Below are 19,638 nucleotides of genomic sequence, written 5' to 3'. Positions count from 1 at the left end.
ACTCACATCTTAGGATAATGTAAAGTGATCTGAAATTAAGCCAAAAATGCAATAATATACAGGGTGTTCCATTTAAAAAATTATCCCTGTCCATTCACACTTTTATGAGCCATCCTATAGAAGTTAAAATATTTTCTTGAAATACATCCTCGTATGTACTTTAGGTTTGCACTTAAACAAAATTCTCAAGTTTTTTATTCTAGTAGCTACAGATGCCCGAAGCACTATTATTGCCGGACCCTGTATGTAATATTTTGGCTAACGCGACGATCGCGACGAATATAGAAATTTGTCTCTTGTTTGTACGTTATTAACGCATATAATTATAACACATGATTGTAAGAAAATATTTTATATACAATCTAAATAAAAATAACTAAACGCTACAAACAAATCATATAGAGAAATACACTAATATACATTTAAATCAATATGTATTATAAAATATGAGAATGTTAAAAGTCATTCCACAGGATACGAATTCTGAATTTAAATATTACATTTTCCAGAATTTCTACTTTAATTTCCTACGTTTCCGGTTCTCTAATATTTCCTTCCGGCCTCCACGTCGAACTTTCCTTTTACTTATAAATCATTTGATGGCTTATCGTCCATCCCAAACTCTTGGCTTTCGGCTTTGGCCACTTTGTTATATTTCTTGGCCAAATAAAACCGTCTGGCAATATTCCTTTGATGCACCGCCGAAATCAGCTCGTCTCGCTGAGAATAAGACTTATTTTCGTGATCTCTAAAGATATTGCATTCTTACAATAAAATATTTTTCTACTGTTGTATCATAAGAGCTTGCATTTATTTTATCTTTAAGTAAGTTATTTAAATAATACAATCGATACAATAGCGATGTTATTTTTATACAAACAGATATATTAAAGTCAGTATAGACATATTATCGACTTCCAGCAGATATGTGACAAAGTTAAAAGGACCGAGGTATTTAGAGCTTTAGCCGAATTAGGGGTTAGCAAGATACTGACCAAGATGATAAAACTGACGCGTGATAAAACTGCCTCTCCAAGAGACAATAAATAAAGTCAAAGTAAACAAGAACATAACGGAAATATTTATAATCAGCGACGGATTAAGACAGGGGGACCCAATATCTCCTGAACTGTTTAGTGTACCCAGTAAACATTTTATTCCTTTCTGCAGATAACTTAGTTATCTTAGCAATAGATCGGAAAGAGAGGATATCGGTAACCAAAATACTAGAAGATCAAGCGCAAAATGTAGGCTTTGTGTTTAATGAAAAGAAAACTAAGTTTATGGAGTGGTCAGATAGGGATTTTGAGAAGGGAAGATGTCTACAAATAGATTCTGAGAGAGGGAAACGATACAAGTTTGAGGAAGTAGATAAATTCACATATCTAGGAACCGTATTTATGAGGAAACCAAATATAACTCAGGAAATTGTGGCAAGAATAATGGCAGGAAATAGATGTGTTAGCGCACTACAAAATTTTTTTAAGAGAACAACTCCTAGAAGCTTAAAAATCAGAATGTACGAAACAGTCATACGACCAATAGTGCTGTATGCATGTAAAACGTGGACGTTTAATGCAACGGAAAATTTGACGCTACAGATTTGGGAAAGAAATATACTGAGGAAGATTTTTGGACGAAAGACGAGCCAACATATAGACCAGCAGAACATATGAAAAATTAAAGTAATTATATCGGGCACCAAGTATAACAGAAGTAGGAAGAGCGCAAATATTGAGATGGCATTGAGAGAATGGCTTAATCAAGAGTTCCTAGAATCATAATGAGACGTGAAATAGGCGGAAAGAGAAGGAGGAGTAGACCGAGAACCACACGAAAAAAAGATGTTGAAGAGGACTTGAGTACTAAGTATAAGAGTGAATATCGAAGGTGGAGAATAAAGACGAAAGACAGAAATAAGTGGAGAAAGATAATCAATCAGCCATGAGCCTTTTAGGCTTTTAGAGCTACTATCTGTATATAGATATATGGTACGACATCTTTATAGTACTTCTAAAAACCATCTGAATGTGATACAAACTATTCAAAATGAGGTGCTAAAAAGCATAGTTGATGCTCCTTGACCAGCATGTGAACGCTTAGGCAATTTTTCTCCTCGACACGAGTTCTATTAATTTTGATTAACGTCATATTTTTTGTTGTTGTTAAAGTTTTTCCTATAACTATTATCACCCATTCCGTAGCATTGAACTAAATAAATGTTGTGCTTTTTTAACATTTTAAAACAGCAAAAATTATGACTTTAATTAAAATTCTATCAATTACACTCTATCAAATGAAATGTTAATCAATGAAAACGAAATTATATTACCACAGAAACGCGTTTTGATTTTTAGGAAAAAACATTCAACTATATTTTCATGTATTTTTTAATTTTCTCTAAAACAGTATGCAAATTTGAAAAAGTATAAATAGGATTAATGTACCTGGTGGCGTAGAGGTACAGGCTTTCGTCTACCAATCTCAAGGTAGTGGGTTCGAATCCTACACTCGGCATTTCATCAGCCGACTATTTTTATTTAAATAAAAATAGTTTGGGTACCTAGGTCGACTCAGCCTTAAACGAGTTAGGATTCACAATCCTGAGGTAATAATAGGCGGTTGAAGCGTAGTGCTAGCCATATTACCTTCCTTGTATACCGAACGGCTCTAGCATGGCAAGCTGTACCTTGCTACTCCTAAGGCGTCAAACGCTATATACAGGAGCTATTATTATTATTATTATAAATGGGATTAATCATTTTAGAACAAGCAAACATTTGTGTGAAGTAGGCATTTTTCTCAAAACGACAATAATATAACAGATTTCCCTCTTATAAAGACAATCCGACATATCTTATGATTATACAGGGTGAGTCTTAAATAAGTGCAAATATTTTCAGTGCTGGTAGATCTCGATACAAGAAACTTATTTTCTCTTTACTATTTTTCAAGGAAGTCCAAAATAAATGAGATATTTTATTTTGAAAATTTATTTTTTTGTTTAAATTTTGAGAACCACTGGAAATTTAATCTACTACCTATGTTGCCATATTAACAAGAAATTACGATTTTTATTTGAAAACTAAAAATATTTCCAAAATTTTTTTCATAAAATTCCAAATTTTAAATTTTTTTTCACGACAAAAACATAGACGTGTTTCTGGTGTCGAAATATACTACCCCTAATAATATTTCCACTTATTTGAGACTCCCCTATATACTCCCTGTATATCTAAAAAAGACAATTTTTTAGTTTTTTGTTTCAGTGACAAAACCTGACAAAAAGTTTTTTTATGTATGTATGTTAAGTATGTTAACTAGTATGAACATAAAAAAATGATTGATAATATATTTAATGTAAATACTAAAGCAATTTTTATTATTTTTCAGGAAAGTGATTTCACTGACCATAATAGAAGAGGACAGCTACGAGAAAGATGTATTATTCTACGTCCAACTGGGAGAACCTCAAATGTCGGGTGGTAAGGCAACTGATAAATAAATCTATGTTATCTGTCTCCTCATGTTAATTCTTTTTCATATCTTCTTCTACTTCGCACTATCTACGTCGTGTTTGCATGTTAAGTAAGTAACCTCTGATCTGAAATTGACCTTTTTGCATTTTGAGTATATAATCAAGTATTGATTGGAACTTTTGCATAGAAAATAGAAACTAATCTGCTAATAATAATTTAATAACGTAAATAGTATGCATAATATAATATGTTATGATAGTAATTTTCTTTGTTTTTTTTATTTGTAAAATAATCCAGAAATTCTTAAAACAACATTTAAAAGTATAATAAAACAATACACAAGAAAATATTGAGTCCAATTTTGTTTAATTTTAATTCTATTTATTTCTCTATGCCACAATTATTGTCCTTCCACAATAAAGTTTATTTAAATTACTTTGTTACATCCCTTCGTCTCAAAGAGTTTTAAAGTTGTATAACGGACATTTATGTATTCAGGACACAAAACAGAATTTTGTTATACGAGTCAGCACGAGAATATTTTAAATACATTTTTGTTTTTAAAATATTTCTCTATTTGCATTTATATACAGTAAGTTATATAAGTAAAATGTTTATAGAATAGTGTTTTTTAAATAGATACAGGGTGAGTCTTACATAAGTGCCAATATTTTCAGAACTGGTAGATTTCGATAAAAGAAACATTTTCTCTTTACCGTTTTTCAAATAGGTCCAAAATAACCGAGATATTTTGTGCTTAAATTTTGAGAACCACTGGATTTTTTTGGGGTTTTCTTGCTTGTACATTTACAACTACTACTTACGGTGTCATTGTCTGAAGATATTATGTTTTTAATTAAAAATAAAAAACAAAATCCGTAAAAAAATTTGCGTAAAAAACCTCATAGACGTGTTTCTAGGGTCGAAGTATACTACCTCTAAAAATATTTGCACTTATTATTTCAAAGTCTTTTAATACTATCTACACTACTACATTGATGTTGAGGCATATGGATTGTTTTTTACACTATACAGGGTGGCGCCTCTTATACGTCGCGGAAGCTCCAAGGAGAACGGTAGTTTATATCGAAATGAAATTTTGGCAGCATATGTAGGTTAACTGAAAGCATTTTATAAAACTGTGTAGAATTATACAGGGTGTCCCCAAAAAAAGTTACATATCAGAGTTGTGTTTTTTCTAAATTCTAAATTTTCTTAAATCAATTAATATATACACCCTATATATTAATTGATTTTCGGATTCTAGAAAAAAAATAAAGGTGAGTTTTATTAAAGAAGCAAAAAAATAAAGGTACGTTTTATTGAAGAAGCATATACCTAAAATCTAAGGATTTTGACATATTTCACATTTTGTGAAAATGTAGAGTAAATTTTAAATGTCGATAACCGCTACCTAAATTTTAGCTGATCTTGTATATCCTGATATTTAAATATAGTTGTATGTTACACACCATTGTATGCTAAACCAAATTGAAATTTGACCCGAAAAGTTATACAGGGTGAGAGAAAATTAATATGGACCATTAGTCACTTTTAAAAGCAAGTTACTTCTTTATTTTAAATGGAACACCCAGTATATTATTCCGGTATTCGATGGGGAATTTATATATCTTCAAAATATTATTAAGGTTGCCTACCCCTCGGACAAATTAAGGTTGCCTACCTCTTATTCCTAGATATTTTAATTTTTATGATTTTACGTCAGTAGATCTTTATTATTAGAAAAAATACCTTTTGTTAATTACAAAAATTAAAGATTGTAGATTAAAATACTCAACGGTAATAAAAAGATACACATTTTAAATATTTTAATTATTATACAATTAAAACTAGATATAAACCTATAATTATGTGACAAAAATTAGCTAGATGAAATCAATTGCTCAAAATGCTTCCTTCCCTGTTAACTGCATAAAATGATTGTTTTTCATAAGGATCTTTTCATTTTAAAAGGCATATGTAGAGTTCTACCTCGAAAAGCAGCTACAATAATTTCTCTCATGTTGTCGACAATAGTTGGTTGAGTTTTTTAAACACTGTCCTTTAACACATCCCCATAAAAAACCAGACTAGATAAAATCAGGAGAATTTAAGTATTCTATTAATTGGTGAATGCACACTGCATTCACCAACTTATAGAATTATATCAATTCTCTCTGATGTAGGGTAAGTTTGCATTTTCGGTAAATTTCTGAGAATTTTTTTTTTGTTTTAACTGACACAGAATGATAAACTAATTAGACAGCTATGTTGAAATAACGTCAGACATATCACAGCCACCCTAGATATTTTATCAAATAATAAAGATCTACCCAGATTAAATCATGTAAATGAAAATATCTAGGAAAATCTTTGTTTGAGGGGTAAGGTAATTTAAAGTACAATAGTTAATTTAACTACATATTAGGCTATACCGGGTAAATTCCAATTTAGGTAGCTTTTATTGTATTTTAAAAATAGTTCTGTATTTCTAGAATATGTTAAATATGTCAAAAACCTTACATTTTAGTCATACATACCTCTTATAAAACTCACCTTTATTTTTCTCCCAGAATCCGAAAATCAATTAATATATAGGGTTGCAAAAAACACAACTTTAAAATGTAATTTTTTTGGGAACAAACACCCTGTAGAACTATCTGTATTTTTAAAAAGTTCTTTGAATTAACCTACATATTTATTATGCTCACAAAATTTCATTTCAATACAAACTGTCGTTCTCCTTGAAGCCTCCGCGGCGTATGAGAGGCGCCACCCTGTATTTTTATTTTTTTTGTATTTTGTAAAAAAAATCTCTAGTGGAAATAAATTTTTATTATTATTACTTTTTGCTATCAATTTTCCCATGGCTTTAGTAAAGATTTAAGCAGATTAGTTTTTAACATCACCACATTATAGAAAAATAGAGTAAATAGAAACACAAAATATTTTTGGTTTTAATAGCTCTAATAATAATCTATGGTAAGATTATAATTCTTAACATGCATGTTGTAATTTTTATACTATGACCAACATGAATTATGTATAATTATAGTGTACAGGGTGTACCATTTTTATGTGTCTTATGGTGTTTCTCGTTTAAAACAAGAGGTATAAAGATGCGCTTCTCACATTATTGTACTCCTTTATTATGAATCTAAATATGCTACACACAGATTTATTCTAGCTTTTTTAGTTCCTAAAATATAGAGGGCGAGTTTTAAATCATTGTGTGTATCTTGGTTATATTATAACATATCGAAAAAGTAAAAACTGTTTCCCGTAGAGTTTTTCACGTAGAATCTAGTGATGTAAGTAGTTTTTCTCTGGGAGCTTTCTCTTGTGCAAATATGGCTCAAACTTGTGTTTTTTTTTAATTGGACACTTTGTATATTATTTTTAAATTTTATTTGTCTTGGTATGAACTTTCCAAATATATATATATATGTATACGCTGAGATGCAAAAAAAAGCAACGGAACATTTTATCGTTAAAGTGTTTTAGCCCTATTTAACTTTTAGCCCTATTTTCATGAATTTTTTAACAAACTGTATATAAATCTATCAACTCTAGTTCATAAACTCAGTTTTTTTTAACTTTAGTATTTGGCTTATTATACAGGGTTAATTGAACTGTTGTTTTTCACCTTAACTTTAAAACACCCTGTGCATCTTGAGTATCTTTTCCTAAAACATTATTTTTCGATCAGAATCATGTCTCCTGAGCATTATGTTTTTTGCCTTGGTTAATTTTTAAGGGCAAAATGAACTTTCCACCAACAATCTGCAATTTTTTCAACTCAAATTATGGCTTACTACAACTCACTACAGGCTTGGTTTATTAAATATTAGTAACACTAACAGAACTAAGGAAGTATAACTGATATAAATAAGTGTAAAAACAAACAAAAACATGCTAAAAATACTCTAATACTTTGTATTGCCTCCCCCAGCTGCTATAACTGTTTGTAGATGTCGGTTCATATTGTTAATGAGGCTGCAAATATATTGTGTTATGTTTTCCCATTCTTCTTTAAGGATCAAACGAATATTCATAATTTCGACCATTTTCAACAATATCAAGGACTTTTGCACAAGCTTCGACACTATATTCATTGTACACAACAATAATCACCTCGTCATTATGAAGAATAACATCGAAAAGTAACGATAATTGAAAAAATTGCAAAATGTTAGTGGCAAGTTCATTTTGTACTTAAAAATTAATCAATGCATATGTTGACATGAATTGAAAAACAAAATATCAAAAAATAATGTTTTAGGAAAATTTTCTCACAAAATGATTGCACAGGGTGTTTTAAAGATAGGGTAAAAACAACTTTGCGATTAACCCTGTATAACAAGTCAAATACTAAAGTATATAAGAAACTGAGTCTAAAAATTAGAGTTAATATATTCATATACAGTTTGGTAGAAAATCAAGGAAAAAGGGCTAAAAATAAAAAATATATAACATTGTAAATTTGACCAAACATTTTTCCATTACATTTTCTTGCATCTGAGTTTCATAAATAACGCAAAAAATGCGTTGTTTAACTTTTTAACGTAAATAAACCTAGTTTATAAAAGTATTCTGTTATTTAATTTAATTTAACGAGATAATTTTGCTTTCCATCTTGTTAGCTTAATAAGCTGCAATAAACTCGTGCAGCTTTTAGGCAACAAACTGCCAATCAGATGTATTGATATTTCTGATACATTTGTGCAATAATTTGATACACAGACACTAGAGTGGAATAGCTAATAACCAAAACTTCACGTCGAATAAATTATTCGGTTGTTTTGATTACCTAATTTAAACCAGCCGCCTATGTTAGATATTTAAATACTTTATTTTTAACGCCATTTGTTTATGAAAATATTACATTTTTAGAAAACTCATAACAAGTCAAATTATTTTTTTGTTTATATTTCAAGAACGACAGTCAGCAAAAAGCTAATTACTCCGCTGAATTCTTAATTTTAATAATTTAATTTTCAATTTTTCGATAAGTTATAAGATAACCGAGATTCGAGGGAAGTCTAAAAATGCAACAATTTCAAATTTGCTCCGTATTTCACGAATTAAGAGGGATGGCAAATCTGTGTGTAGCATATTTAGTATCATAGTAAAGTACCTACTACAGGGTGGTCCGAACTGTATTCCGGAAACTTCGACAACATATTCTGCAGATAAAAAGGAAAAAAGTTCGTATAAATGTATGTCCTAAAACGCTTAGTTTCGGAGATACAGGGTGTAGAAATTTCATTTTTATTTCAATTTTTTCCAAATAATTTCTGAAGTAACGTCAATATTTGGATGAAAATTGTCGTGTGGGAGTTTTTTGACATGAGAAATTTGATTTGGTGTCAATATGACTCCTACTAGTAGAGGGCGCCACCTACATATGTTTTAACTGTTTTGAAGCGTAATAACTTTTTGTCCGTACCTGTATAAAACCTACAGAGGGAAAAATACACATCTCTGCGACTTTTTTTCAAATAATATCTCTAAAAATCGCTACCAGCAACCGTTCTCTAGATATTTAGAATGGCAATAGTCATTATTGACGAAAAATATACAGCGTTTTCCCCCCGAAGGGTAGAAAACGACTTATTTTAGGTCTTGCCTAGGCTTGACCCTTAATGAGATTACGTCCCTGATTTTACCTCGATACTCTCCCGTCATTCACGCCTCAGTCCCTCTCCACGTCTAGTCCCCCTCCCGCGATATGCGCCGATCGCCGAGCGAGGCTCGGCGATTGACGAACGCTGAGCGGGGTTCTTCTTTAGTACCTTTGTAGGTAAGTCGTCAAGTGTTTACTGGGGTCAAGCTTAGGCAAGACCTAAAATAAGTCGTTTTCTACCCTTCGGGGGGAAAACGCTGTATATTTCAGGGTCTGTGCCGTCGGCTTGACCCTTAATGAGATGTGTTTAGGTTCTGACGACGACGTGGAAGCGTACTGTTGAGAACAACTTAGTAGTAGTGAGCAAATACTTGAGAACAACTTAACTATTAGATAGGAACAAATGCATTGCAAACTAAATTATTATCTTTGGAAGACGATTTTTGGCAGTCCTTATAGTAATATTTTAAAAAGCTCAACTTCCCTTTCTATTAATAAATATTCATACTCGCCAATATCGTACTCCACCGTGTCCAGCCTGTTTAGCCAAACGTAGGCCCATTCCTCTTCGGCGGCGTCGTGACCCTGGCCGAAGGAAGTGTCTTGAAGACGCTCATCCGCGCATAGGAATAAGTTGACTGCGTAGCGTATTGCGTATTAATCGATTCTGAAACTTTCTATCTCGTGTATAACATGTTACGCAAGTTTATTATTTTAATCTCGATTTTAATGGATAAATGTGTGAAATGCCACCTGAATACCTTCCGCCATGACATGTTTTTACTTTTTTGTTATGGTAAAGTGATTTGTATAAACTTTATTCAATAACGTATATTTTCCTCCATTTGGTGATTTTTTAATTTTAAGCGAAAATTAAGTATAACATTTTAGGAAAAAGAAACACTGTAATATTTAAAAGAATAAGAAGAAATTAGTCTTATTTTGAAAGGAAAATGTAGAAAAAACTCTTTCTATAGAAAAAGTCTTTATACTAACCAGAATCCGGTGACATATACGCGGTCTCACCGGAAACATTACTTATTACTTCGCATAACTTGAAGAATATCTACTTTTAATAATGAACACTTCAGAAATACACCAGTAAAACATTTATTATGTGAGATTAAAACTCGAATTAAATTATAAATATTAGTTACCTATGTTGTTATAGCTTTTATAGGCCTGTTTAACGACTTAATAAGTTACCTAGCGAAAAAATCTGTGCGCGTACCTACCACTATTGTTACAGGTTAATTCGTTAAAAAAATATGTTACACAAGTTAAAAATGCTAAAATTTTAATGGTATTACTTGTGCATTATTTTCCTTATAATGTAATTTGTTGGAATTATATCTTCTTTAAATATAATTAGACTTTTTAACGACTTTTAAGTTACCTAGGAAAAAATCTGTGCACGTACCTACCAATATTGTTACAGGTTAATACTACTACTACCTAAAATAAGTCGTTTTCTACCCTTCGGGGGGAAAACGCTGTATATTTTAGGGTCTGTGTCGTCGGCTTGACCCTTAATGAGATGTGTTTAGGTTCTGACGACGACGTGGAAGCGTACTGTGAAATAATTATATAAAACATTTACCAAAATAAAGGTTTATTCAAAACAGGGTTATAATAATTCTACTAAAGTATTTTCTTAAGAGAGCAAATACTTGAGAACAACTTAACTATTAGATAGGAACAAATGCATTGCAAACTAAATTATTATCTTTGGAAGACGATTTTTGGCAGTCCTTATAGTAATATTTTAAAAAGTTCAACTTCCCTTTCCAGTTTTCATTACTCAAAATTACATCCATGGGTATGTTATCCTTGAATCTGGATGACGATACCGCTGATCTGATGCTTCCTGGAGAGTAGTTTATCTTTGCTTTCACAAAGGATGTTCTAACCCATCCAGCAATAGCTGCTCTAGATGCAGGTGCCACCTTACCCCGAGTAGGTGATGAATAGGTGAAAAAGATCTGCTTTCGCACTTCTTCTTGCCGCAGACACTTTCAATAAGGCGTTTACCCAGTATATTGGATCTAAATTGTGATCTGAACATCTTAACAGCTTCCATCCAGACTGTCTTGAATTTGCTTTATCAGTCTTTGAACCGAATACTGGCCAAAATACTACTGAATCTTCCGAAATGATTGATTGATAGTTAGACATTGAATCCTCGTTAATACTTAACAAGGTTAGATCATGTAATCTATGACCCGACGCTAAAAGTAAAATTAACGCTAGCCTTCTAGACGTTTGAAATAGGCTATTTTCATTTACTTTATCTGATTTCATCCAGGAGATTAAAATATTTACATCCCATATAGTCTTTCTATTGGATATTGGCTTACTGATTTCAATGGCTTTTATTATTCTTTTAACCAAAGGATGGCTGGTTATTAGGCCACTCTTATCGGGGTTAGCGAACGTAGCTATAACAGACTTAAGCAACTTAATTGTACATGGGGCAAATCCTTTCTCGTGATGTAACAGCGCAAGGTACTGAGCTACTTTAATTGGGTTAGGATCATTTGGCGACACAAGCTGTCTTTTACACAATGCCACCCAATCCTTCCAAGGGGACGCATATGACTTTAATGTAGAGCTTCTCCATGATGCCTTTAGCAAATTTACGTCTTGAACCGACCATCCTCTTAACAAAGAGGCCCACCCCGTACCCGCCAAGCTTCCAATCTTAATTTGTGGCTCGAGGTAAGGGCTTTTGATTGCGACAATCCACCAGGTAACGCTGAAGATCTCGTAGTTTTATTGGTGGACCCAACGCTCTTGCTTTTACATCCGCCAACCAGAACACTTTCTCCCAATTTGGTACAATTAGAATAAAAATGTTCCCTTCGCTAAATTGAGATGACTCAAAACTCTGGGGATTTGACTGGAAGGTGGAAACACCCATGCCAAGGTGTATTTCCAATTGCGACTGAAGGCGTTCGTGAATTCCGCTTGGTGATCGTTCACATCCCTGGATACATAATGTTCTACAACCCTTGAGATCTGGCTTGCAAACAGGTCTATTTGTGGAATTCCCCATGCTTGAAATATCTGACTCGTTAGAGGCGGCAATAGGTGCCAGTCGGGAAGAGGTTGGTTTCTGGAGAGACTGTCCGCCAAGCTGTTGTACGGGCATGGTAGATATTGGATTAACAAATGTATCTTCCAACGATGAGCCAGCTCTAAAACTAAGCGTGCCATGCGAAGCAGCTTCACTGATTTCATTCCTCCTTGATTTCTCAAATAGTATACCACCGTCCGGTTGTCTGACTGCACTAGAACTGTCTTGGTCTTCAAAATCATCGCACGTTTTTTGAGAACAATATAAATCACATATATCTCTTTGCAATTTATGTGCCACAATTTCTGGGATGCCGACCATGTTCCCTTTATAGTTCGGTTGTCCAGATGAGCTCCTCATCCAAGATCGCTTGCGTCCGTGGCTATAAATACCTCTGGATTTTTTTGAAAGAGATGCGAGGGTTTCTCTATGTTTTCCATCCACCAACAACATTCTAGTAGCACTTCGTTTGAAGTCGCAAACCGCAGGTTTGGCTCTTTCTCGGGAAGCAATAAACTTGCTCGGAGCAATCTTCTTGCGTTCAGCCTTCCCAGGGGAACCACAAAGGATGCGAAAGACATTTTTCCCAATAACCTCTTTGCTAGCCTCCAACTTCATTGGTGAGATGAGAGAATTTCCTGCAATTCCTTTTTTATTGACTCTCTCTTCTTTAATGGCAAGAAAATCTTGTCTTCCCATGTATCCCACTCGATGCCCAGGTACTCCAAGCGAGACTGAGGCTCTATTATAGATTTTTCTTTGTTCAACTGTCAACCTAGATATTCCAAAAAAATTACTGCCTCTTTGGTTTGAAGGCGTAAAATTTCTGCGTCCTGATTGGCCAAAAGAAAGTCGTCGAGATAGACTACGACTCTGATATCTTTTTTGCGAAGGCATTCTGCTATCCAGTTGGCAAGGCGAGAAAACTCTAGGGGGGCAGTTGAAAGGCCGTAAGGTAGACAGGTCATTTGGTAAACTTCTCCTTGGTAAATCATCGACAAGAATCTTCGATATCTCTCTTTGATCGGAATATGGAAATAGGCCTGAGAAATATCTATCTTGGTCATAAAGTCTCTGCTTTGTAAGAAAACAGGTATTTTTTTGGTGGTTTATGACCCGAATGCTTTTTGGACTCAGGTATTGATTTAAAGCCCTCAAGTTGAAAATTGGTCTTTTGGAACCATCCGGTTTTGGTGTCGCGAACATCTGAGATATAAACCCTGTTTGAAAGGTTGACCTTTCCAGAACTCCTTGACCGATCATCTTCCTTACTTTTACATCCAAATGACATGTTGCATAAGCTATTCTTACTTGCTGGTCCTGGAGTGATATGAGAGGGTTTTTTTTGACGAATGGAAGTGAATACCCTTTTAGCGATTCCAAAATTCTTTTGGGGGCTCCCAATATCACCCAGCGGTCTACATAATTTTTTAATTGACCCGCTCGGAAGAAGTCATTGCCTTCTCTGTCTCTTCGCAGAGGAGTCATCACCTCTAGAAAAGGGACGTCGCTTTTTATTCTCTGCCTCTTTAGACGAATAGCTTCTGTTTCCGTGCCCAAGTTGTTTGGTCTTAACAAATGACCTCCTTGGTTGGTTTTGCAGTCTGCTGACGCCTGTCTGAGATTTGAACGCCGGGCGGTTATACTCTGAGTGCTTTTTGTATGGAGCACGAAAGGGATGCTGCCTAATTAAATCCGTCAGTGGTTCCTCTTCAAAAATATGGGTTGTGGATAAAGGTATATTTTCAAGAAGGATGCTAATCTGAGAATTCTTCTGCATGAAAAATCTTCTTCTCTGATCAATTATCTCCGACCTTCTACCTGAAACGTACATCAGAATACTGTCGGTAATATACATCATCAGAATACTGTCGGAACTGTGATTCCGGTCCAACCAAGAACTATTGCACATCTCTCTTAATAGAAGGGTGCTTTTCAATAATCTTTTTTAGAGCTTCGGCAAAAGAATCTCTCTGCAACAAGAGGCCATGAAGAATAGAGCCCAATGTCAAATCCATCTTCGATAATTGATCAAAGGACATATTGTGTGATACCCTGTGTGACAACTGGTTGTTTACTTTGAGAGCACTAAATACAGGTGAAGCTTGGAGCTTCTTTTGGATATCGGCATATCTGACCCGATTAAATGATGTCTTCCCTAGTCTTAAGGAATCAATGCCTTGCGCCTCAATGTGAGGCTTTGCTGAAGGAATAGACGGCTTCTGTTCTCTTGTTCGCGGAGCGAAATCAAAAGGAAAGTCCTCTTCAATCTGTTCTTTCAGATCTAAATCCAACATGGGAGGAAACTTTTTTGAATATTGATCCTCATCCGATTCATCTTGATCTGATTGCTCAGATATAGATGAGGTTTCTAAACGATCAATTTCTGTTAGATGTGTGGACCCAGGTGTAGATCCTCTCAAATGACCGCCAAAGCAATCCATAAACGAATGAAACATGTTTTCAATTCCTCGGTAGTTTTTTTAACTTGCCAATCCGATGCCTTAAATTACTAACAGCCGCTACTACCAACTCATTTTGTGCAGTAGATCCCCTCACTCGGGAAGCCAGGCCTGATAGGCTAATAATAAGGCCAATACAAAATGGCCATTTAAGCATGTTTAACTTTATCTCTCTGTACCTCTTCTCTGAAATGTGTGTAGCTTCAGGGTTAAAGGCTTGTGCCATTTCTACCGTGGGAAGTGCGAATCTAATCTTGTTAAGAACGTGGGGGTCATAGTCCTTTCCTAGAAGACTTTGTCTATCAAACGAATCGATTTTCCACTGCTTCCAACCCTCCGGTAGATGTTTGTTAGCCAGTTTAACTATTCGAGCAAAAATCGCCTTATCTCTCGTATCGGACGGTTCCAACCCAGCAAGCTCTTCCATGGTCTGCATATTACCATGTCAATCAAATCTGTCAATTCTAAACTGTGAAGCTGGACAATAGTTAGACAGAAACATTGCTGTCCTTGTCTAGGCGGACATACTTGTTGTCAGGAGATGACAGGAATGACATTAATGACTGTTTCCAATTTTCCTATTTCACTGTCACCCCCTGCCTAAAACTTCTGGAATAAAATAAAGGAATGAGAATAGCTAGGGCTTGAATTCTCAGCCGGCGTCGGCAAAATTCGGATCGGCGTCGGCGCCGCTTAAACCGGCGGCGCGGCCTAAATTTACGGGCGGCGCGGCCTGATCGCTTGGGCCGCATGCCGTTGCCATGTCAAAGTGAGCGGCGCCGGTCCTCAAGATGGGCGGCGCAATGCCGCCCGAATTATAGGCGGCGCAACGCCGGCGCCGCTCTGAACTACGGGCGGCGCAATGCCGCTCTGAATTTTGGCCGGCGCAGTGCCGCTCTGAATTTTGGCCGGTGGCGCAGTGCCGCTCCGAATTTTGGCCGGCGTGCGCTTTTATAGCCTGATAACAATTGCAAAACAAAAGGAAAATGATAACCCTTTTGAATAGCCACTAATATGATCAAGATACTAGGATGCTTGGATCATAAAAATATTTCTATACAACTGCAGTCATTGAAATCGAGCTGGCAGTACTTCTGACTATTCCATAGCAATATATTCACTATTTACTGGATAAAAAATATGATTTCTTACCTTTCAAAACGATATATTATTCACTACAAATAACAAACAAATAAACAACATGAATTATAAGAGTGTAACACTGAGAGGCGTAATAAAGCGCGCGCATCGAAGTAATATCAAAGCGTACTAAAGAAGAATCCCGCTCAGCGTTCGTCAATCGCCGAGCCTCGCTTGGCGATCGGCGCATATCGCGGGAGGGGGACTAGACGTGGAGGGGGACTGAGGCGTGAATGACGGGAGAGTATCGAGGTAAAATCAGGGACGTAATCTCATTAAGGGTCAAGCCGACGGCACAGACCCTAAAATAAACACTTTGAGTAGATAGTTATTTCACTGAAATAATAAATTTGGGAAATTTTTATTTTTTTAAATTAATCATAAATTTTTCTGCAAAAAATGATGATAAAACAAAACTTGGCACAAAATCTTTCAAATTTATAATCTCAATCTAATAACTATTTAGTCAACATGTTTAATTTATGTCAATGATGACAGGCATTGATAATTTCGATTCCAAATATCTCAAAAACCAATACTCGTAGCGATTTTTACCAAGATACATTTTTTACGTAAAAAACGTCGTAAATGTATATTTTTTACTCATTAGTTTTATACAGGTACGGATGAAAAGTTATTACTTTTCAAACCAGTTAAAAAATATGTACATAGGTGGCGTCCTCTACTAGTAGGAGTCATATTGACATCAAAATCAAATTTCTCATGTCAAAAAACTTCCAGACACCAATTTTCATCCAAATATTGACGTTACTGCAGAAATTATTTGAAATAAATCGAAATAAAAATGAAACTTTTACACCCTGTATATCAGAAACTAAGCATTTTAGGACATACATTCATACGTTTTAACTTTTTTACTTATTTTGATCTGCAGAATATGCTGCCGAAGTTTCTGGAATACAGTTCGGACCACCCTGTATAGTAATGTTAAAACCGCATCTTTGTACTTCTACTCATAAACGATAAATCCTGTAAAGCACACGAAAATTATTAATTCTAAATAATTCTAATTATTAATTCTCTGTACAGTTTTTTGCTTTTCTGTCTTTCTGCTGCTATGTTACTTAGGTTATTTCAATTTCAATATTTTATTAGATTTTATACATATAGACACTGGTAGTTTAAAAATGAAGCTATGATAAAGCACACAACTGACCACTTGACGTCAAAACATAGAGCACCAAATGCTTTCGTGTTGTCACTAGAGCAATAACTACACGTAATAAAAATATTTCTATAAAAAAAATATTGGCTAATGTTTGTTCATTTGTGATTGACTGTACACTGTATTGTCTATTATATGTACGTGTATCGTATGTGACTAGTCTTAATATCAAATACCGGGTAATTCTGAAAAGTGACTCCCTTCTATAACTTTTTTATTTTCTCAGATACATTTTTTTATCTGAACTATTGCGAGATTTGGTATGTTAGTATATGGCGTAAATTAGGATTGATTGATGTATTCAATTGTTTTAGAACACTTCCTGTTTCACAGGAAATGACTACAACTTTTGATTTTTAAATGACACCCTCGGAGTTCACTCTGTCAACTTCTGACATTCACTTAGCTTCGGCAAAAGAATCTCTCTGCAACAAGAGGCCATGAAGAATAGAGCCCAATGTCAAATCCATCTTCGATAATTGATCAAAGGACATATTGTGTGATACCCTGTGTGACAACTGGTTGTTTACTCTGAGAGCACTAAATACAGGTGAAGCTTGGAGCTTCTTTTGGATATCGGCATATCTGACCCGATTAAATGACGTCTTCCCTAGTATTAAGGAATCAATGCCTTGCGCCTCAATGTGAGGCTTTGCTGAAGGAATAGACGGCTTCTGTTCCCTTGTTCGCGGAGCGAAATCAAAAGGAAAGTCCTCTTCAATCTGTTCTTTCAGATCTAAATCCAACATGGGAGGAAACTTTTTTGAATATTGATCCTCATCCGATTCATCTTGATCTGATTGCTCAGATATAGATGAGGTTTCTAAACGATCAATTTCTGTTAGATGTGTGGACCCAGGTGTAGATCCTCTCAAATGACCGCCAAAGCAATCCATAAACGAATGAAACATGTTTTTCAATTCCTCGGTAGTTTTTTCTAACTTGCCAATCCGATGCCTTAAATTACTAACAGCCGCTACTACCAACTCATTTTGTGCAGTAGATCCCCTCACTCGGGAAGCCAGGCCTGATAGGCTAATAATAAGGCCAATACAAAATGGCCATTTAAGCATGTTTAACTTTATCTCTCTGTACCTCTTCTCTGAAATGTGTGTAGCTTCAGGGTTAAAGGCTTGTACCATTTCTACCGTGGGAAGTGCGAATCTAATCTTGTTAAGAACGTGGGGGTCATAGTCCTTTCCTAGAAGACTTTGTCTATCAAACGAATCGATTTTCCACTGCTTCCAACCCTCCGGTAGATGTTTGTTAGCCAGTTTAACTATTCGAGCAAAAATCGCCTTATCTCTCGTATCGGACGGTTCCAACCCAGCAAGCTCTTCCATGGTCTGCATATTACCATGTCAATCAAATCTGTCAATTCTAAACTGTGAAGCTGGACAATAGTTAGACAGAAACATTGCTGTCCTTGTCTAGGCGGACATACTTGTTGTCAGGAGATGACAGGAATGACATTAATGACTGTTTCCAATTTTCCTATTTCACTGTCACCCCCTGCCTAAAACTTCTGGAATAAAATAAAGGAATGAGAATAGCTAGGGCTTGAATTCTCAGCCGGCGTCGGCAAAATTCGGATCGGCGTCGGCGCCGCTTAAACCGGCGGCGCGGCCTAAATTTACGGGCGGCGCGGCCTGATCGCTTTGGGCCGCATGCCGTTGCCATGTCAAAGTGAGCGGCGCCGGTCCTCAAGATGGGCGGCGCAATGCCGCTCTGAATTATAGGCGGCGCAACGCCGGCGCCGCTCCGAACTACGGGCGGCGCAATGCCGCTCTGAATTTTGGCCGGCGCAGTGCCGCTCTGAATTTTGGCCGGTGGCGCAGTGCCGCTCTGAATTTTGGCCGGCGTGCGCTTTATAGCCTGATAACAATTGCAAAACAAAAGGAAAATGATAACCCTTTTGAATAGCCACTAATATGATCAAGATACTAGGATGCTTGGATCATAAAAATATTTCTATACAACTGCAGTCATTGAAATCGAGCTGGCAGTACTTCTGACTATTCCATAGCAATATATTCACTATTTACTGGATAAAAATATGATTTCTTACCTTTCAAAACGATATATTATTCACTACAAATAACAAACAAATAAACAACATGAATTATAAGAGTGTAACACTGAGAGGCGTAATAAAGCGCGCGCATCGAAGTAATATCAAAGCGTACTAAAGAAGAATCCCGCTCAGCGTTCGTCAATCGCCGAGCCTCGCTTGGCGATCGGCGCATATCGCGGGAGGGGGACTAGACGTGGAGGGGGACTGAGGCGTGAATGACGGGAGAGTATCGAGGTAAAATCAGGGACTTAATCTCATTAAGGGTCAAGCCGACGGCACAGACCCTAAAATAAACACGTTGAGTAGATAGTTATTTCACTGAAATAATAAATTTGGGAAATTTTTATTTTTTTAAATTAATCATAAATTTTTCTGCAAAAAATGATGATAAAACAAAACTTGGCACAAAATCTTTCAAATTTATAATCTCAATCTAATAACTATTTAGTCAACATGTTTAATTTATGTCAATGATGACAGGCATTGATAATTTCGATTCCAAATATCTCAAAAACCAATACTCGTAGCGATTTTTACCAAGATACATTTTTACGTAAAAACGTCGTAAATGTATATTTTTACTCATTAGTTTTAT

General features: G+C 35.3%; 1 protein-coding gene across 1 annotated transcript in view; it reads left to right on the top strand.

The window, feature by feature from the left end:
* The window catches only part of LOC115889092 (sodium/calcium exchanger 1), a 342,486-nt gene that overhangs the window by 173,042 nt on the left and 149,806 nt on the right, over positions 1 to 19,638 (top strand). The window contains exon 2 of the mRNA XM_030909008.1: positions 3,394 to 3,485. Within this exon, the coding sequence (XP_030764868.1) occupies positions 3,394 to 3,485 (92 nt within the window). The remainder of the gene's footprint in view (positions 1 to 3,393; positions 3,486 to 19,638) is intronic.

Source organism: Sitophilus oryzae, unplaced genomic scaffold (genome assembly GCF_002938485.1).
Source record: "Sitophilus oryzae breed Bouriz unplaced genomic scaffold, Soryzae_2.0 scaffold_810_pilon_pilon, whole genome shotgun sequence".
NCBI classification, from domain to species: Eukaryota; Metazoa; Arthropoda; class Insecta; order Coleoptera; family Curculionidae; genus Sitophilus; species Sitophilus oryzae.
Note: the sequence above shows the minus strand (reverse complement) of the source record. Positions and strands in the feature narration are given on the sequence as shown.